Raw genomic sequence first — 21,916 nt, 5'->3', positions numbered from 1 at the left:
TGCAAATGGAGTGAGTGGGTTTCTGTTTAGTTTGCAGCTCGTAGGAGAACAAGCTGCAAAGTTGGCTGTTTGTTTTGTAATGGTTTTACATTTTTACCCTAATTTGGTTTAGTTAATTCAACTCTTTATTTTTTTGTTGTTGTTTTCTTACTTTTGGCCAACTCTCTACATTTTGAGTTATTTGCCTTCTTTAGGTTAATGTGGACATTTCAGACCAAGTCTTTCTTTGGCCTGGAGTTACTTCTGTTTTTCCCCCTCCCATTTTCTCCAGTCTTTGTACCTTATAGTGACAGCTTGTTATGTAGAACAAATAAACATTGTAGAGTAAATCATGTGTTTAAGGAATCCAGCGCTGTCAAAGGATCTGTCTAACCATGAAGTTAGACAGATCCTTGCCTGCCAAACTAGGGTGTTTTTGGCATTTACCACTCATTCACCTAATCCTCCTCAACTACGTTTTTGACTACATTTTATGAAAGCCTACTAAATTTAGACAACATGCTAATGATAGTCTGCATGCTATCACTAGCAGGCAGTCCATCTAGCTAAAAGCTTTTTTAGCTAGCATCTTATACTTTGCTATTATCACACTAACTAGATGGACCAATTTAATGGTGTGAAACACAGTAGTGACCCACAACCATTAGCATAATACATGCTTTAGCTAATTTTAGCTAAAAATGATTTCTTTTCGTTTTTTTCTATATAAGCAGAAAGTTTTGCTTTGAAAGACGATAGTAGACCCTTTCAGTTTTCAATGTTTCTGATTATTACATTTGAGTTTTTTCACACTGCATGGAGTATATTACTGTAGGTCAGCATGTTAGTAGATGCTACAATTATTTTGTTTTTTAGCTAACTTTAGCTGTTACATGGGTCTTTTTACACTGTATGGAGTATGTTAGGTCAGGTCAAGACGCTAGTCAGCTAGCTCTAGCTTTTTAGCTCATTTTCGCTTGTAAGCTGTGTCCTGACCTTACAGTTTAGTTTTGTAAACAGTGTTCTGCACAAATTCCTAATATTCTTTTGGTGGGATTTTTGCATTAGCTGAATGTTTTTACTCTTCTAAAGTTTTTCTATATGCATTTTTGCTTTATTCTGCTGCTTCTGTCATACATTTCTTCAAGTTTTCTACAGTTGACTTCAAATGCAATTCTCACTAAAAATGTTCAATTAAAGAATTCACAATGGATGTTCACAGAAAATGCTAATTTTTCTAGCTGAATTTGATAGGAGTATTTATGGCTATTTGGCAAAACTGCTTAAAATAATTGTGGCTTTTAAATTAAACTAATTAAACCGTTTTGATTTTCACATTTTTGTACTTAATGATTTGGAAACAGATTACAGTAAAGTTTGATTGTGGAAACTTTGGCTCTACTTAAATATTACTGACGTGTAATAACATGCAAATAAAATATTGATGAGGCAGCACAAAGTAAAGAAACAAGACACAAGTAGGTTGGAAAGGACTGACAGTGAATTGTCTGTAAGTTTTTATTAAACCTTAAGTACAAACTGCAAAAGTAAAAAACTGTAAATATAACCAACATGAAACTCTTTCCCAATGAAAGGAAAGGCCGACGAGCGGCTTTAATAAATTAAGTCACCAGAGATCCCATTGTGAGCAAGTAGTTTATACTGTAGAAAATGGAAGAAAAAAAAACCAAACAAACAAGAGAACTAAGCAATAAAACAAAAACTGAAAGAAAAAACAATCCCGTAAGAATAAAATATATTGTAAGGCCATAAAAACTTGACAACCACTTTTTATGAAGCTGAAAACACCTTGGTATTTCTTTAAATAGTCCTAAAACAGTTCAGTCTTCTGCGAGGGACAAATACCAACAAACTGGGTTATAGGATTTTTTTTTTTCCTTGACAGTCACCACTGGCAAGCTCAGTGCAACATGAGTAGCTACTACATTTTTGTTGAATTTTCAGTAATGAAAATGTAAAAACCCATTTTTTGTCAACAAATCCTTTTTCCCTTTTCTTTAAAAAAGTAAAGCTAAACAAACAAAACTAGGCTGGAGGAAAAAGGGGGGGAGAGAGTGTAAGGATTAGGAGGGGGCAATCATCGGCTACTCAATATCTTCTTTCTTAGTGATATAAGCAGCACTTAAAATTTTTATACACATTTACCAGAGCAAAACCCTGTAAGCATCTAACTCACACAGATGAAGAAAGGGAATTGTAAGGCTTTTTCTTCATCAAGCACTCTCCTCTCTGGAAAACTCTCTCTTCTGCATTCTTTTCCTTCCTTTTCTTTCTTACTTAACCCCGGAAAAAGGCTCAAGTATTTAAAGAAATTTACAGGATATATGTACAAAAAAGTTGATGTTTGTTTGTTTGTGTTGGACTTTTTCCTCTGTAAAAATTAGTCATAATATATCTGGGAAAAAAGGGGACAAAATAGCAAAAAGCAAAGAAAGAAAAATTGATATTTCACATTTTACACTCATTAACTAGTGGCTCTACTTGAGATAACACATCAGCTCAACAAATGAGAAACAAAAACCCAAAAATAATAATATAATAATTAATGTTTACTGGTACAGATGAAACAAGAGGACTGGAAGAATGGAATGTTAACACGATTGCACATCTAGAACCAGAAAAGCCTGAAAGCCTTTCTGACCTGTGGGGCGTGAAGCAGGCGCCAAACGCCACCCTCAAACATTTTTTTTTTTAAATTTTTGTGTTGTTATACAGTAATTATAACCAACAGCACCAATAAAACGGATCTCCTCGCCAAGTGTCAGGCACCGATTTCTGGCGAGAGATCCCTCCGTGTTGACGCAGAAGTGAGGCTCTGCTTCGCTCACGTCAGCTGACGGACAAAACAAAATAAAATACAAGAAAAAACAAAACCAAACCTAGCAGAAAACAAAGCTAAAGATTCAAAATAGAACTCAAAAAATGTAGCCAACCAACATCGTCTTTCAAGTTTTTAAATCTTGCATCACCTCCTTTAAAGAAACTCTGCAGGAAATGCATCACAAACGCATAAAATGCAATAAAAAAGGACTCTTCTTCCTTAAAATCAAGGACAGAGAGAAACTTTGGGTAACTACTTAACGTCATCTGGAAGGGGGGGAAAAAAATTAAACATGGTGGGGGGGATCCATTTTATTCGTTCCAAGTTTTAACAGGGATGGGGGGTTCAGTCTCAGGAGTGAGTGATGCAAGGAAAAGGTAACAAATGTAACCCATTCTGAGTCAGAAAGGATGGAGGGGTAAAAATGGGGCCCTGTCAAGTCTTCCTCTGAATGTTAATGCTTGTACTGTTGATTCAGAGCAGGTTTAGGGGGAAGGGAACTAAAAATCATAAAAAATATCACTCAAGATAAAAACTAATTCTTCTTTCACACTAGTGCAAAAAAGACATCTTGCTTTGCGTTTATTTTTCTGTTTTTCAGAAACAAGCTGTCGCTAAAAGAGAGGTGAGCGAAATGGAGACTTGAGCTCGGGTGAGGGCTGTGGGGGATAGTGATCCTGCTTAATGTAGAAACAAAACAGAAGTGGAAGAAGGTCCCACTGTCCGCTTCAGGACACGGCCGCCGCCTTCGGCATGTGGATGGACGACAGGCGGGCCAGGGACACCTCCACAGTGGCGCGCTTCCGGGGGCCCCGCTTGGCTGGCGATGCTTTGGCGGGGCTTAGAGTGTGGCAAGAGTCTCCCCCTCCTCCGCTAACAATGACGGCTCCTCCTCCGATGCCGACTCCTCCGTTCTTTAACATGGCCCTACCGCACACCTGGTTCACCAAACTGTTGATTTGCTCCTGTACAGGAACAATATTACAGAAAATGTGATGAGCACAAGCACAATTGGGATAAACCCACTTTTATAGACATTTTCATTTAGAAGAACTTAGAATTATCTCCACAGTTACATTTCCTACTGCGGTTGATAAGATGCTTTTATTTTATCAAAGATATAAAACCATTTACTTTAGTAATTGGTTCAAAGTAAATGAAAACACAAAATTAAAATTCTCTGACTATTACATAGCAATAAATATTTTGAATGCAGATATGTCATGATCCACACATTAATGAAGACTGCTGACCTGCAGTCTGGTAAACCAGAACAGGTCATTGTTAAAACCAAAATGCTGATTGTTCACAGAGTGCTTTTTCTAAGAACACTAATGGAAAGCTAAGTGGAAGGAAAAACTACAGTAGAAAGGGGTTTAAAAGCAACAGGGAATAGCACCTGAAACTAAATTCTGCATTTCAGGTGGAAATTAAGGTCTCAGAATCTCAAGGAAGAGGGCAAAGACACAAAATCCACATTGTTCACTTTGTGATATCTTAATGACCATAAAGGTGTATCACTGTGCAAACTGCCCTGACCCTCAAAGAGAATCCATGGAGAATTTTCAGGAGGAAGATGGAGAGGATCTGGAGCCAATAATGCAAATGAGCTACTGGCTCAGAACAGCAGGCTCCCTGCCACGCTCGACGCCATTCATGCACAATGTGCCCTGATCAGCTTGTGACGGCATGTACTGTACACCGACACAGTTTTCAGAAGGCTAACATTTCTGTATGAATATTTTTTTTATTGGTTTTATGTAAACTTTTAATCTTCTGAGAGATTTAATTTTCTTTAAGTGACAGTCATCAACATTAATCAAAATGAATGCATGAAATACATGCTTCTGTATGAACAAAATTTAGACAATACATGAAGTTCACTTTTTGAATTGTATTGGAGCAAATAGATAAACTTTCATAATATTGTTGTTTGTTAACCAGTAGCTGCAGGATATGCATTTGCAAATGTACATTATATAAATAGAGAAAAAACAAAGACAATACGAGAAAAGTTTAAATGTAAATAAATTTGGTTATGCTTTCAGCAGCCAGAGTTAATCATTTATTTATAAGCTGAAAAAAGCATTCTGGAAGGGTGTCAACAGTGGGTGCTCAGTTTTATTTCTAAGTTGACGCCGCCCCCTTCTGGACACAGAGAGAACATGTTACCTCATCATATCGATACATCATCTTAAGCCCCCTGCAGGACTTGTGCTTCTCCACGTAGCGTAGTGCACACTCCAGACAGAAAACCACGTTGTCCGTCTCCTGAACCACCTGCAAAGATGTGAAAACGAGCAATATTATCACTTGGGATATAGATCAAAGAGCAAAAGGAATGTTTGCAACCCTTTTAAATGTCCTCCCCTCTTAGATCATTTTTCTCACTGGATTACTGTCAAAAGGTTTAGTTTAAACACTCTGCTCTCACCATGGACAGGTAGCAGAGGTGTTGACAGATTTGGCAGCGTCTCTCCAAGGACTCCAGTGCCAGCCATTTCCCGCGGGGCTTCTTGCGCCCGTCAGTGGGGCAGAGGTTGCCCTCATGCGTGCCATACCGGGCAGAGGACAGCAAACCTGCGTTATAAAGTTCCTGACGTTGGTGCAACTCTATGTTCCTGGAGGACGAGAGAGAAGCAGGTTCAGAAAGAGACAGAAAACCGTTTTCAGGAAGCACAGAGCAGAATCTGTCAATGTCTGATTGTAACAGAAGTAAAGTTTCTCTGGTAATATTTACAAAATGTTTATATGTATTCCAAATACAACAAGGACAAATAATGGACATAGAATTTAACAGGAAGTAACACACTTAGAAAAAAGTAAATGTGACCTGGTGCCTATAAAGATAGGCACCAGGTCACATTTACTAGCAAGTACAAAAGTAAAAAGAAAAATGGCAGCTTCAAAACTGATCAAAGTTTCCATCACACTCTTTCTACCAACTAAAGTACTTTAATTGGGATGCCTTATAGAGCGATCCTTCCTTTTTGTTAGAGTAATACAACACTGACCCTCTCCCACAACAGTTGCTGCACCCTGCTGGTGAGCTGGCTGAAGGAAGGCTCCCACTTTTCTGACTGTCATGGTGCGTAAGCAAAAAGAATCACTACTAGTCTCATACAGGTAATGTGAATTTAAAACTACTGTTGGAAAACTAGAAGTGGGATCTGTAAAGCGGTTGACTGCAGGAATCTAACCATTTTATTTTTTGTGTTATTCTAAAAAGAGTACAATATACCTCAAATTATACATTCGAGGAAAAAATGTGTAATACAGTAAACAACACGTAGTTACTATTTCTAAATTCAGTGGATGTTTTTGCTCTAGTCTATGCATCAAAATAATACATATTATAGTTACAATACAACTGTATATATTAAAATAAATAAGTGATCACTTCATGTTATATCATTTTATAAAAAAATTTGAAGTAACTAATTATGTTATACTATGTTATTACATACAAAATGTCTAGCCTTTCAATCAAAGCGCTAACCTGGTCACTTTATGAATATTTTAAATCAAGACTTAACTGGTATTTTTAGATCTGTGACATAAATAAGTGTTTTTGTGTGGTGTGGCATCCTGCCTGAGGTCTTTGAGTAGGGTGGAGATGGTGGTGAGGAGAAGGCCGTTGTCCCTCTTGGACTCAGCGGTGGCGATCTGATACAGTAGCTTCTCCATGGAGAAAGGCTTGGCTATGCAACGAAATTTCAGGTCCTGGCCAAAAACAAAACAAGCATAAATCACATTTTACAAATGAAATTAATTTCTTTTAGTGAACTGATATAAATAGTCGACTTTTCTTTCCAAATATTTTTTTGGATTTTTCTTGCAGAGTTAAAAATGTTGAATTAAATTCTAAAAAAAGAATGAAAAAAACATCCGAGTCTGCTTATTTGACCCAACGTCCTTGTGTTAACTTTGGTTGCTTGACATCAGCAAAGTTACTGCTGGGTATATCTGCTCATATTTAGCACAATTATTATGTTCACCTGGTGTCATGGACTGACCTTTGCAGCCTGGTAACCCAGGTTCATCCAGTGTGGCGTGGCAAAGTGCACCGTTTCTGACACGCTGTAGCCACAGCACACTTTAGAGACAAAGGCACCGGGGAAGCAGACCACAAACTGGCCACTCCGCTGGACCGTACGGTAAACCTTGATGCCTTCACGGCACAGCACCTCTGGAGAGATCTGGAGGGTTAACAACAGGAGAGACAGGGTCACAACAGAAGAGTTCCCAACTAATTTGACAAAACTTTATACTTTTCAGATCTAAAATAAATTTTTATTCTGGTATTTATGGCAGGATATGTCTAAAGTTGTCATGGAACGAACTAAATGTTGGTTGGATGGATAGAGTCTAGATATGCAAATATCTTTCTATTTTTCCCCTATTTCTTATCCAGATCTCTAAAACACAATTCCAGACTTTCCCAGACTTTATAGGTTTGAAAAGTGTTCTTTTTGAGGAATAACATCTCCTCACAATTCCTACACAAGACACAGGACAACTGCTCCCACACAGACTCTACTCACCATTATATTCTTCTCCAGCATTTCTAGTCCTGGGGTGCCATTGGCTTGAAGCAGTGTATGGACCACCTTGTCCAGCTTGGCCTTCTCCTCAGCAGGGACAGAATACCTGCCAGAGAACAGAGGTTTCATCCTATTAATCTAAGGTTTACTTGTTACCGAGATATGGCAGATCTTAAATGCAGGTTGGTGACACTTACCAAATGCAGTCAGCACCAGTGTGTAAGTAATCAATATATGGAAGGCGATTTTGGTCTCGAGACCAGCATGAGGTAGAAAAGACCATGCCAATATTTAGCCAGGGAATGGTCACCCCTGAAAAAATGGGACAGAGGGAGAAGAAGAAGGAGGCATTAATGACTGCAGAGTTTACCGTAGGCAGAGTAAGGCACAACATTTGCCAAGATGCACCTAATAAAGCTCATTGGTCTGTACAAATATACAAATACTGTAATGTCTTACCAGGCACAGCACCCAGATGCCTCAGTATGGATCCAGAATTATTTGGGAGGACAGTGAGGTTCCATCCATGTCTGAGGAGAAAGGGAAAAATAATATTTAACAAACATCTTCAATGAGACACCTGTGAATCCTCCTACAGATTGCTCTATAAAGATTTCTGTTTGACATCCAGGTGAGACCCGGATGTTGAATAGTGTTCAACGTCCTACACAATTTGGTTCCTGCAGCACCGAAGGTGAAATTTCAATGCTCTAAACACATCTTATAAGGGGCTAAAAGTGGTGAAACACTTATTAGCTAAATTAGTCTGAAAGTAGGTCAATGGGTCCATGCATTTGTCATGTCGAGGTAAGCGATTCTTTGTCAGTGCAGGTGGAGCATCCGCATGGCATAACATGAGCTTAAGCAGTGTCATTGCCACGTCACTAAGGTAACATCTGAGCTGAAGTTTCAAAAATAACCGGTGAAAACTCTCATTTTGCAGCTCAAGTTCGTTCATCTCAATGTTTAGAATATTAAATACGAGGCCCTTACTTTGAAAATGGCTCTGATTTTCCTGTTGGGAAACCACTGCCGTGTGTACTGGTGTCCACCTTTCCACAGTGGACTGCCACGTGGGTGTCTCTCTGCTCCACTATCCTCCAGTATTCTTGCTGCAAAAAGAGGGGGAAAAAGGGAAAATTATTGACTTAGAAATGCAAGAAGCGTATTCCAGGTGTTGTACTGAAGTGATGAATGGTTTCCTTCAGCAGCTTGACATTCTCATTTTACCCACAGTTGCAGAATAAATCCAGCCACTAAAAGTTGTTTACTTTCCTTTTCTTGTTTGATGTGGTGTTCTTGGAGGCTTACCTCAACCTCAGCAGCTCCAGGTTCCTTATTAAAGCACATGGTCATGGTGTTCCGGGCTATCCTGAAGAAGTTGGTCAAGGAAACCGATTTCCCCTGCAAAAAAACCCGCTAAATTATCCATCGGAAGAGACTAAATGTCATGATTGGAAAAAGATATCAAGGAGATGCAAACCAAAAGGAAGGAGATGAAGAGAAAATTAGTAAAAAGAATAATTTTTTCCCCTCCAAACTTCAAAGTTTGTTGAGTCAAAGACTGGATAAAATGACATGTTTACAGACAAATGTACATTTACCCTATTTTATGGGAGTCCCTCATTTACAAATCTGCTCACTGTATGCCTTAACCTTGTCAAATCCTCAAGCTCAAAATTTAGATGAGATTTGTCAAATTTAATCCAAAGAAGTATAATAATAAAGTTAAATCAAATATACTTGTTTTTTTCCTGACAGTTCAAATACTTCTTAATCATTTAGAGGCCATAATTATACTCCTGACAAGCACTTTGTTCTCTTGACAGGACAAGTGAAATCTGACCTCCTTCTTAGAGGCCTCTTATAATCAAAAACTGCCCACAAATCTAAGCTATGCATGTTGTGACGGAGTCATTGATTGTTCTGGGTCATGTCTGTTGGCAGGATCTCAGCTCTTCAAAGGAAGGTCAGATAGGGAGGGAGTCAGTTACCATGAGAAACTGGGAGTGAGAGAGGGGGAAAATAAAAAAAATACAAAAAAAATCAAATGAGATCCAGACTTGAGATGATTAAAGTTTGCTTCAGAGTCAAAGTGAACGTGCATTGAAGTTATCAAAGTTATCTTCATCACTGGATGAACTGTTGAATTACCTTCAACCCAACAACAAATGTGTGCACACAAATCAATCCTGCTGAAGATGAACAATCATGTTAAGAGCTATAAGAACACACACGTTTTGAAAGGAGTAGTTTGGCTTTTTTTTTTTTTTTTTACCTGACCTACATTTCAACCAGCCAGATCAGCAAAGTAGCCAAGAGGAAATAGGGGTGGGAATATTGTGCATGTGAATCCATGTGCACATAATAAGGCCAACAGAGTACCGTACAGAGAACACAGCTGCAGAGAAATATTTCGCTCAGAAGATGTAGAAGGTACAAAAACGACAAGTTGAAGTTTCCATCAATCGAGCAAAAAATATGGTCTGCCCAAAAGTTTACATACACTCACTGTCAGCATGAATGCAATAACAATTTAATGATACATTTGAACCTTTCATTTTTGAGATGGCAATGAAACCCATCAAGAAATGGGTGCACAAGTTGGAATTTATTGAAGATTTCCTCTCACCTGCACAAGGTCAAAATTATGCATGCAGGCTCAAATATCTGAACACCCACACTATTATTTGGTTCAATGCCTCTTTGTGAGTTACAAGAAAACCTCTTGGACCTCTGTCTGGATCGTCAGAAACATTCGAGTGCATTTAAATTATATTGTTTTGTGGTACAGGCTCAGCATTAAAACAGTCCATATGTTTTCAATTGGTTGGGTTCTGAGTCATTCCAGAAGCTTAATATTAGCCTTTGTTTTCCATTCCAAAACCAATTTTCTGTCAGAACACCCAATTGTATAAAACATATGGGCCTCATATGGATATTGGTTAGGCTCAATGAGTTTGGACTTGTAACCAGAATCTTATATGGAACCCATTTGTGTTCCCAATTGGTTTTGCTCATCAACTAAACCATTCTGAACTCTTAGGTGGATCTCAAAAGAGTGTTCCAAGAAAACATCCCTGACTTTGTGAGCAGTTTTTCCACCTGTGACAGTAATTAGCAGGGGCCTTTATGTAACTAGTCAAGCCCATCTGGGGCCCATCCCCCATTGGGGACACATATGTGAATGAAAAACTGCCCACTTCAGATAAAAAGGAAGGCTGTTTGTCCACAAGAACAAGGAGTTCTTGGATGAAAACTTACATCCAAGAACATTGCACCAATTGACAAGAACAGTGGCAGTATCAGGCTGTTTTGCTGCCAGTAGTAGGTGAAAGCATTAAATAAAACGTTGAAATCATTTATACAGCCAGAATTACACCATAAACCTGGCAAGGTATATAAAAAGTTACTCAACATTTATATTGGGAAACTTCTCAGATACATTTAAATAAATATTAGTTGAACCTGCATTTGTATTTGTAAAATTGTGCAGATTAGAGAACATCCTTTATCAATCTGAATCTGTGAAACCAGTCCTCTAAATTACTTGAGTTAAATGCTGCACCATATGCAACCAAAAGAGGGATTCAAGTAAATTATTAAAGTCACATCCTGAGGATGAGTGTATGTACACTTCCGACTCGAACTGCATTCCTCATACTTAGAAATTCAATGGGTAATATCTTTGTGATTAAAGCCATATCAACTTTGACCATGACTGAAACAAAGTCATGTTTTAGTCGACTAAAAGCTCCAGATATATAATGCAATTAATGCGTGGTACTAACAATTCAGGCTGAGAGAAGAGTGCTTCTCATTTTGTGCCTTATTACTGAATTAATATCTTAAAACTCGCAGAGATAATTTAAAAAGCATTTAAGTGACAGATGGTTAACAGTGTTACGATCCCGTAAATCGCATTTCTTGCCAGTTGACGAAACCAAACCTCTGATGAGTTATGCAGAGGTATGAGATTGTAGCAGCACTTCAGCTGCTCCTCTCTCATGAAGAACTCGATAAAGACAAAAAGACAGGCAGGTAAAGTGTAAAACAGAAATAGTTTTATCACAGTCAGTTTTTCTGCTACGTGTCATGCTGTGAACGACACCACAAGCGAGAGTGGTTGCAGTAAAGTGGGAGGGTCAATGAAACCTTGGCCCCCGAACTTGAGGTAAAAGGGTTTTTTTGAAGAGTGAGCCTCATTGTGACAGTACACAAGAATAGTACTGCTCAGAGAATTAATTTTGAGAGGCCAAAACCAACCGGATAATAGCTCCCAAAACGCAAATGTGTCTTTCTCAATATCTTTCAGCTGGTTAAAAGTTACACAAGAGAACCCACAAAACTGAGACAATAAGGAAGCAAAATTCAAAGATGCTTCCATGCTGCATTGCTACTTCTGATGACAAACCAACAGACGATCCTTAAATGACAATAAGAGTTATTATGTGCACTCATTGACAGAAGGAAAAAACAGCAGAAATAGATGCCCTTTCATGCCTCTCGTCAATATGCCTCTAGTGTGTGGCATGAAAGGACAGTATTGTTTTCATCCTCACCTTGTAAATACACTTGTACTGATCACTGAGAATGCCCCGGTCCTCCTCCATTCGCTGCTCTCCGTTATGCCTGTCCTCTTTGCCTTGTTTTTCCTGAGCGAAGAGCCGGCGTCGGCCCGCTTTGACCTGAGCCTCCAGCTCCTTCAGACATTTCAGACGGTGGTACACTCCGTTGGTGCGATGGTTCCCGGTCGTCCCTCCAACTATTCCGCCCACTAACCCATTTTTGGGCTCGTAGCGTGGCAAGGCGTGCGAAGCAGAATCCGAGAGGCCCTCAAGGGGGCCCTGGCGCGACTCCAGGTTCTTTTTCTCTTGCAGCACATCGCCCAGAAGCCGGAGGCGCTCCTCGGCGCTAAAAGAGTCATAGGAGAGGATGTACTGGAGATACGCCTCCTGTAGCTTGGCCAGCCGGTCCTGTGCTGACTTGGGGATTCGGAGGAGGTCGGCAAGCTTGGTCCACTTCTTCAGGTCCATGACCTGCTGCATGCCGCCCATGTCATTGATGAGCTGAAAAAAACGTGACAGGTCCACTTCACAGCCACCTGCACAAAGCAAACAGAGGGTTAGCTTACGAACCGTAAACATCAAAACTGGTAGTAGAACTTTAAATGTTTTTTGATTAAAGAAAATAGGCTGCTTTTGCAGTAGCAGCTCTTCTTCACTTCGATATGTCCATAAAAGTAGCAAATACTGACTGTGGGAACCACTTGAGCTTTCTACTGCCAACATGGAATAGGCAAGATTTTGTAATCTTTAAAGTAAAGGATTACAAATTCCCCACAGAATACCTTGGAGGATGCAGTTCACCGTTGATAAAACTAACAATGGTAATTATTCTAACAGTCTATATAAAAGATGCTAAAGACAGCTTATCAACTGGGAATCAATTCTGATATTTTTACAGAATCTACCCTCTCTTCAATGGAACATGCTGGTTGTGCCCCTAGTATCTAACATTGACAAAATGTAGATTGGTACATCTCTAAACATGACAGTAATATAAAAAAAATCAAATGTCTCTGTTTTTGCTGGTGCAAAACACACCTCTAAAATGTCACTGGTCTGCTTATTGCTTACACACACAATGTCAGGAATCAGAGGAGTGACACTAGTGCAACTTTATAACCCATTCTGCATGTGTATTTTCACAGTGTGAGAACTGTATCAGAGCAGCATCAGGCATAGCATTTACAGATCAGATCAAACCTTTTCATCATCTTAAATTATTTAATTTAGTCATTATGCACTGTAAAAAAAAAAAAAAACTCTCTAGACGATCACTCTGGCAAAAGAGAGGCAAATTGCTCTTAATGCTGAACTGATTTCCTGGCGACGCTACAGGAAGTCATTGAGAGGAAAGATATTTTGGCTGGTGACAGACACTCCATTGTGGCAAACTGGATGCCAGCTCTGTCTGGCTAACAGCTGCAACAGCACTCGCTACACTGAGCTGATTTAAATGAGGCTCTATATAAACAACAAAACAAGCTGAAGGAAAAATGAAAACAACACCCTGGTAGCTACATGACAGCATACATGGTCATCAAAAATGAAAATTTTTCTCTATATTGTTATAAAAAATTAAGGTGACTGGACATCTGGCAAAGAATTATAAGCTAACAGGAGGAGGATGAAAGATTCATCTTTTCTTCCATCAAGTTTAGTGCCAAAACAATACATATTGTTGCTGTCCTCTATAAACAACATGAAATCTGTTGGAAGCACAAAAAAGCACAACACATGCAAAGAGGAGGAGCAACATTGTGACATTTTACTGATTGGTATTTGTCATACACAGCTATTAGTGAACACACTGCTAAATTCCAAATAGTTTTTGTTTTACTTTGTGTGCCATCCTTTCTATACCTTAAAAGAAACTGAATACTTACTGCTTTAAAGCTGGTTGTCATGGTTTAATTCACTCCTGTACAATCACTCCTGTACAATCAGTGCAGTGTTTATCTGCAGAAGTCTGCAGCTTAACACTTAATCATTTTAAATACTAGTAGAGGTAGTTTTCCCATTCACAACCGCACGTGCCTTCCTATTTGGCTCACTTACCAATGACTGGTGGCTCATCCATGGTAATGCCCTGAGATTTAAGGTGCTTGCGGATGCAAGCCAGCCGCTGCACATTTGGGCCCCAGCGTCGGCCCAGCATGTGGACCCTCTGCACCTGTGTAACAAAGCGCATCTCCTCATTCAGCTTGCACTCCGGCCGCCAGTCTTGCGGTGGCACCACACGGCACATGCCAGCCACCTCGGCCTGTTCCCTCACTGCGTCCAAGTACACCAGAGGGTCCTGGAACTCCCTCTGAGAGGGCCGGAAGACAGGCACTTCGCCCAGCGCCGCCCAGCCCTCTGGCTTGCTCCGCTGGCGCTCCCGCTCCTTCTCCTGCTCACGTTCCTTTTGCCGCGTCAGCTCTTTCTCGTGCTCCCATTCCTTGTCGCGGTCTGCGAGCCGCAACGCTGCTGGTTTGATCTGGCCTGGGCCGTTGGTGGAAGGAAGAGTAGATGAGTTGTTGCAGGACGAGGGAGAGGAGGCAGAGATTTGTTGAGGGTCTGAGGTAGTGCTGGCTCGACTGGGGTTTGGTGTGTTATTGTAGCCTACTGAGGGGGATGAGGAGGAGCTGCGACCATGCAACCTGCTTTGCTGTTGCTGTGCTTGTCGTATCAACATCAGCTTGCCGGCCGATGCACGCTTGGGTCGCTGGTTCACTGGCTCCACGTTGGCTGCTGGTGTAGAAGGAGGTGGCGTTTGTTGAGGCGGTGGACTAGAAGGTGAAAGTGGAGTAGCAGGTTGAGTCTGTTTAGGCGGGGTGGGCTTCTCTGCATCATGTCCATTAGAAATTGGAGTGGTAGGGGTGCTGTTCTGCTTGGCAGCTTTCTCGTCATTGGCCACCTTTTTGCTGCTGCTGCGCGTCTCCAGTGGTGCGGGCTGAAGCTTGGCCTTTTTGGCCTCGGAGCCACTCGTTTTGGCTTTCTGCACAACAACCCCTGTACTCACAGAGTTAAGCACCACCTCCAGACGCCGCTTGGAGTTTCGCAGTCCCTCTCGACCCGGGCACTCCCCGTGGCCTTGCTGGCACTGTTTCTGCCCGTCCTCCTTGGCTGAGGCATTGTGCCATTGCCCATTTAGCCTGCCGTTGGGTCGCATGTTGACCGCCGCTTTGTGCAGCCCGTTTGATAATAGCACCTGTTTGCGGGTTTTTGCATTGCTGTGGTGGGCTGGTGCCGCTGCTTTTCCTGAGTTGGCCAGCCTATTGCTGGCTGCTGGCTGGCTGTGCTGATTGTGATTGTTCGCTGACGATGATGCCGAGGCGGCGCTGTTGTGTTTGTTACTGCTGCTGAGTTTGGTTTTCTTGCCCAGTTCTTTCTGTTTGGCTTTGGTGTAGGTGACGTGGCCCTTGGACACGGTAGCTGTGTACTTCTTCACAGTTTTGGACGGCAGTCGTAAGTCGTGGCTCTTCTTGGCACCACCGACAGCTTGTGCCGAGCCAGCCCGCGTCATCCCATTCACTTTTGAGACCTGAGATAAACAGAGAGGGAAACAAAAAGATTAACAGAATATTAGGGATGCTTTCTAGAAAAAAAGGTGGTGATGGTCTGATTACATTTTGTTTCATTGCTGTGTTTCAAATTAAGTCTGAGTTATAAATACAACCATGCAGACAAAAATAATTAAGATAATTTTCCACAATATGCCCACACAGATATCATTTTCAGAAAGCACAACTCGTAGAATGTAGGAACGTGGGTGTTTCCTAATGAGGAGGTCACACAGTGTTTCTAGCTGCATGTTGAAACATTTGGTTAGAGAGATCCTAAGCTATTTGTGGAACGCTGTATTCGGCAAGTAAAGTCTGGGGGGAAAAAAATCGACAAGGCTGCTTAAATCTTCCATTTACTGTCAACACTATGCCTGAGATTTATACAAGAGCAAAACCACAACATGAGGGGATAAACAACAGTTTAGAGAGCAAAAGAAAAACATGAGCTGAGAAGCAGGGATGGCTCTGTGATTTCCATTAACAGATGGCTGTACAGTATGAGGTAGGAGGTGGGGTCATTGGCACGTGGTAAAATCCCATTTGGATAAACAAAAATAGCATTTTTACTTGCTTGTCTTTTATTGGATGTGTGTTTTGAAGTGTGTGAGTGAGAGTTTTAGGAACAAACATGGCTGTCCTGTTGCTTGTTCAGAGAGTCCATAGCCAGTTTATTTACAGCTGAACTTTTTTGGGGTCTGGCAAATTTCAACCTTGATCAAGTTATATCCTGCTGCTCTTGTTCTTTTTATGCTTATCCTTCCACATAGAATAGTAGAATAATATGGAAACACTGAGTTTGAGCTTGTTGGGAGCAGTGATGCTTGTATAGTCTAACATCTGCTGGAAGGAAGGATCTGTAGTAACGCTCATTTGTGTACCTAGAATGCGGCATAGATTTATCTTTCTTATCTCTGTGTGAATAAAGAGTTATGAAACTTGTAAATCTAAAGGTTTGTTGTTTTTTTTTGAAGCTAATGGGCTAAGCAGAAAAATCTATCTCCTGAACCATTTTATATGGACAAAGAGGCCTTTATGGTGTATTCAACTCCAAAATCCTGTCCATGTTCAGCACAGGGTTCCGTTCCAGGTCTTCTTTAGTCAAATTGATATGATATGATATGACTTATGATTAAATAATAACTTGAAATATATTTCCAATTTTATGCTGATCATATACAGCATAAACATTTTTATTGATTGTTATTCTGTTATCCACTCAGAAGCACAGCAAGAGTACTTTGAATTTCATAAAGACATGAGAAATGTTTCTGGGTTCTTGTAATTTTTCTGTGGGGTCTTTATGCTCCTCTGTTTAGATGAGCTTGAACAGAAGAATGGGGGGGTGAGGAGAAGAAGAAAGTAGAGATGGAGTTATCAATCACAGCCGGGGCACCACAGGAGGTGAGCTACAGCCGGCCCATTGACAGGTTTTCCTTTGAAAGGCTCTTGCATCGCACTCATATTCATGCCGGTGAGAGGGGGTGTGTGTGTGTGCGTGTGCATGCACATATATTGTATTGTATTGTGTTGTGTTCGTCTCAGGTGGCAGGGGCCAACACAAAGACCGGGCCATTAAAAGATAAGGGCGCACTGAAACCTAACCCAGCCTCCGTCAATCAGTTCCCCCTCCTCCTAACACACATGCACACAATGGTTGAGAAAAAGGGTGAACAGGAAAGAAGGAGGGAGTGTTGGAAAGGTGTGAAATAAAGGCTAAAGAAAGCAAACAATAAAGCAGAGAATTTATCAGCATGTGACGAATATTGTGAAGTAGTGCCTTGCTTACAAATTAGACTGATTTTTAAATGACAAAAAAACTTGCAAACTGTTTGGTTTTCTTCATGATGTTTATACATATCAGACTAACTGACTAACTTAGATATCAGACTAACTGATATCTAACCAGCTACGGTTTGCTGACCAAGCGGTTCAGATTGCCAATCCCACTTTCCACCACAAGGGGGCTCAGCAGACCTGTTCTGATGGGGGAGACCTAACAGTCCCCCCCCCTCTCCCGAGTTGTCCGTCCTCAATTACTCTGTCTGGTAAATAAAGAGAGAGGGTAAGGAATGAAAGCAGGGAAACGAGGAAAGAAAGAAGCACAAAAAAATGACACAAAGCAATATAAATCTGAACGGACTCAGAGGGATGATAAGACCAAATGAGAGAAAAACAAGAGCCAAGAGTAAACAGAAGCAGAAAGGATTTCGTCTGCACGTGAGAGGAAGGGGAGGGAGAGGGAGGTGGGTCTAGATGACATCATGTGTTGCTATAGCCCAGCTGAGAGCTTGCAGGAAGACTTTTTTTTATAATCAACATCTGCAGGAGTTGGCCCAGAGAGGAGGAGTGGGAGGAGGGGATGCATAGAGACAGAAGAAGAGACAAGGCCAGACAGAGAATAGAAAAAGAAAAGAGGAAATTTAACCCTGGGAAAGAGAGAAGTCCAACATGGAGATTTCGTCTCGTCAGTTGCTCCTACATGTTCTCACAGTGACAGCGAAAACTAGTAGATAGCAAGTTGGTGACATTTGAGGGGAAACAATTACATTAGTATATTCTGAATTTCCTGTAATGATACAGTTTTCTATCAATCAATGACTTCTGGCCAATAAAAAGACCAAGGAATCAAGTTCCAAGATATAGGTTGCAACAAAGTTACACAAAATACAAACTCAAATCAGTGCAAATGATCGGGACCTTTCTATGTGACATCATGTTTTTGATGTTTTGCATATTGTGTGATTCATATCATTGCCACGACTGTATTACCCCTTCAAACTTTCAGAATTATTTCACATTAAAACCATAAATTTCAATTCATGTAATGGACCAACACAAATTAGCACATAATTGCGAAGACAAAGTAATTAGAGTGCAGCTGTGTGTAATTAATTCATTTCAATACAAGTCCAGCTGTTTTGTTAAGGCCTTAGAGGTTTGTTAGGAGTAATAGTGAACAAACTGCACCATGAAGATCAAGTAGCACAGCAGGCAGGTCAGTTTAGTTACAAAACAATATCTTAAATAGTAGCTGCTGCTGCTGAGATCCAGAACTCCAGGTGGTCAAATCTATCAACAAAATTACAGATGTCCTGTTGACATCTGTAATTTTGCTTTCATACCCCAAATCTGGCTTTTATTGAAAAGTGGCCGGACTGTTGAATTGTTGAAAGAAACTCACAAGACGTTCCATCTGCAGTTTACCACAAGTCATGTAAGGGACACAGAAAGTCAGTAGAAGTATGTGTTCTAGTCAAATGAGACCAAATTTTTCCAACATGCAAAATGACTTGTGTGGTGAAAACTAATACTCTGAAACACTCCGTCCCCACCATTAAACTGGGTGGTTACAAGCTGTTTTCTTTTTTTTCTTTTTCCAGCAGGGACAGGGAAGCTAGTCAGAGTTGAAGGGAAGATGGATGGAACAAAAACAGGGCATTCCTGTAAGAAAATTTGTTATCGAGGCTCTAAATACTTAAGATTTAAATAGAGGTTCGCTTTCCAGCAGGACGGTGGCCGTAAACATTGGAGCCTGAACAGCAACACAGTGGTTATCAAAGCATATTCATCAGTTAGAATGGCCCAGTCAAAGCCCAGACATAAATCAGGTTCAGAATCTGTGGTAAAACTGATGCTTTCGATCCAATGTAAAAGTTTAAAATGTATCAATATTTTTTGCAAGGAACTATACAGATGACAAAGTCATACTTCTGCAGAGACATTCATGTCATACTCAAATATATCAATACATAATTTGTGTGATACCAGAACTTGGCGCTAACATTATGACATAATTTGGCTGCATTTTGTCTTATTAATCTCATAGACTCATGTAAAATCCTTTTTTTTTTGGAAGGGTCCTTTACATTTGCATGGATTCTGTTGATACACTGCTATTAAATTAGCAAGAGCCAAGTTGCAGCAAATTGCATTATGATAATGCTTGTAGCCCTTCAGGTTGAACATACACAAACTCTGGATTGCTTTTCGCCTGGATGATCACTTCACCTTTGGTCTGACTGAGCCTGTATGTTTTCAGTGGGTCATGTGAATAAATGTATATGTGTGTGTGTGTCTTCAGCTCATATGGTGAACACATCCTATTCACACTAATTTATGGGGAAATTAAGGAAAAGAGAGAGAAGATGAGTGAACAGAGAGGAAGAGAGAAGAATAAAATGTAACGTAAGTCTTAATATTACACAGAGTGCCAACAGACTGCTAGGAAATGAGTATAAAGTTTGTCTTGGCAGGAAGTCAGTCTCATTAAGATTTGTTGCTGCTCTTAGTGGACAATACCAACCACTTTAAAACATAAACTATGGGTCTAAGTGTGCATTAGCAGCTTCACCATGCAACAGTGAGCACTGCAAGATGAAGACTGGCATTTAAATGGCTGGGAATCATAATGTAGAAGGTGGAGGGGAGAAAAAGGCGAGCCAAAACAAAGAGCCTCAGCAGACGGTTGCTTTTAATTGTGCATCGTGACAAGGCAAAGCCCATTTTCGGACTGAAGCTTTCGTCTGGCCTTATTTTCCTGTGTTTTCACTTTGTGGGGTTCCTTGAAACCCGCTAAGTGCCACGAAGAGGGAAGGCAGGATTTTCGCAGCTCTCTGCCAGCGCTACTAAATATAGCTGCAGTCGCGGGAGGCCAAAACACAATCATTACTCTCTCTCAGAGACAATGGATAGAGGAAAGGAGGAGGAGAAGAAGAAGAGAGGAGGCAGAAGAGAGGGTAAGTTGAATCATGCAGAAAGAGAGGAAAGAAATGCAGAGCAAAGGAAAAAGCATGGAAGACAGAGAGAGAGGCAAAGAAGAGTTGGGATTAATCATACAGAGAGAGATAAATGGAAGATATAGCAGATGGGAGGATAAAAGAAATTAAGAGCATGCTAACAATAAAAGAAACCAAACCTCTGAAGATGGTATGCAGGTGCATCTTAATAAATTAGAAAATTACAAACAACTTAATTTTTTTCCCATTAGGTCAAACACTGAAAAGCATACGATTCAGATTCAATACAGAGTGATGTATGCTAAGCTTTTGTTTCTGCCACGCAGCACAAAATTGGTGATGAAAGTACTCGCAATAAACAAATATTACACAGCAGTTAAAAAACAAAAACAAAATTATTTTTGTTTTAACATTTTTCTTGGAATTTTTACCAGCTTGGCAATAAACTAATCATGGAACATTTACTTAAATAAGCAAAGTCTGAGTTTGGAAAATAAAGAAAATAAAAAAAAAGGATCTGTAAAAGCTCTATTGCTATATTCACAAAAACCTAAAGAATTTCCCCTATTTTCTTTTCTTTTTTCTTTGACTATGATGATGATGATGATGATGATGATTATGATGAAGATGATTAGCATTATATTTCAACTATCATCAGCAACTAGAAGCAGATATAGGTCACTCTTCGAAATCACCCGCTCAAAATCTGCTTGGTCACAAATGGAACTAAGTTGTTTGTGGTCCCATTTAACTTATAAATTTAAATTAGAACAAGACAGGGGGTTAGGCAATGAATACTTTGTGTTGTAAGAGTTCAAGAACCACATAAATGCAGTAATTAATGCTACAAAGAGGGTTGGTTGTATATAGTGTAAAGTACATGGAAATAAAGTTTTGCTACCATTTACAGTGTTAAAATCCATATTTTATTTGGCTTTTGAAATATTGTAATTACCTGAGACTTTGAATTTTGGGACTTTATAGGCTTGAAGCCATAATCATCAAAGTGAATTGAAATAAACATTTAAAAGACATCACTTTGCATATAATTAATCTATGTAACTTTTCAACTTAAATTAACTTTTTGTTGGTATTCTAATGTGCTGAGAAGTATTTGTATTCAAAACTAATAGATTACCACAGAAATGTTTCTGTAAAACTGCATCCTTTATCTGTTTCTCCTATTAACATCTTGCTAAAGCCGTCTCCAGTAGATCCAAAAAAGCTTTAATCTAGACCGTACCTGCTTCCGTAGCTCCTCAGCCGCTCTCCTCGATGGCAACCCGTTGGCGGTGCCCCGACTGCTGGCCAAGGCCTGGAGCTCCCTGGCGTGCTCTCGAGCCTCCGCCCGCTCGCTGCGCTCCCTCAGTAGAGGTGGAGGAGGTGGCGGAGGAGGCGGCAGTGGAGGAGCGGGTGAGTCCCTGCTGTGTGTGCCCGCCTTCGGCCTCGGACTCTCCCTGGTCCCTGCTTTGCTGTGGTTGTTAAAAACTGGAAAGGATTTAAAGAAAGATGGATCAGCGGTGTTGCTTTTAGCATTCTTAACTTATTCAATAATGACTATTCACAAGCACAATAAATAATAATAATAAAGAGACATAGGATAAAATATATCTTTATGAAGAGACCCGGATTTTAGCCGGAGCTCTTCTAAAAGTGCATGAACAGGATGAACTCTTTCAATTCATTTCAGTTCATTTTCTGA

At 40.3% G+C, this 21,916-nt stretch overlaps 1 protein-coding gene across 2 annotated transcripts in view; it reads right to left on the bottom strand.

The window, feature by feature from the left end:
- Positions 1-1,458: 1,458 nt before the first annotated feature.
- The window catches only part of jarid2b (jumonji and AT-rich interaction domain containing 2b), a 116,130-nt gene continuing 95,672 nt past the window's right edge, over positions 1,459-21,916 (bottom strand). For both annotated transcript variants that reach the window (XM_032580841.1, XM_032580842.1), the window contains 13 exons: positions 21,458-21,702; positions 13,989-15,456; positions 11,928-12,469; positions 8,677-8,769; positions 8,359-8,477; positions 7,825-7,895; positions 7,563-7,677; positions 7,366-7,471; positions 6,838-7,020; positions 6,414-6,544; positions 5,256-5,442; positions 4,994-5,101; positions 1,459-3,786 (listed from right to left, as the gene is read on the bottom strand). In XM_032580841.1, coding sequence (XP_032436732.1) covers positions 3,550-3,786; positions 4,994-5,101; positions 5,256-5,442; positions 6,414-6,544; positions 6,838-7,020; positions 7,366-7,471; positions 7,563-7,677; positions 7,825-7,895; positions 8,359-8,477; positions 8,677-8,769; positions 11,928-12,469; positions 13,989-15,456; positions 21,458-21,702 — 3,605 coding nt within the window. In that variant the 3' untranslated portion in view covers positions 1,459-3,549. The remainder of the gene's footprint in view (positions 3,787-4,993; positions 5,102-5,255; positions 5,443-6,413; positions 6,545-6,837; positions 7,021-7,365; positions 7,472-7,562; positions 7,678-7,824; positions 7,896-8,358; positions 8,478-8,676; positions 8,770-11,927; positions 12,470-13,988; positions 15,457-21,457; positions 21,703-21,916) is intronic.

The sequence above is a fragment of the Xiphophorus hellerii genome, chromosome 13 (assembly GCF_003331165.1).
Source record: "Xiphophorus hellerii strain 12219 chromosome 13, Xiphophorus_hellerii-4.1, whole genome shotgun sequence".
Classification (NCBI taxonomy): Eukaryota; Metazoa; Chordata; class Actinopteri; order Cyprinodontiformes; family Poeciliidae; genus Xiphophorus; species Xiphophorus hellerii.
This window is presented reverse-complemented; position numbering and strand designations above follow the sequence as displayed.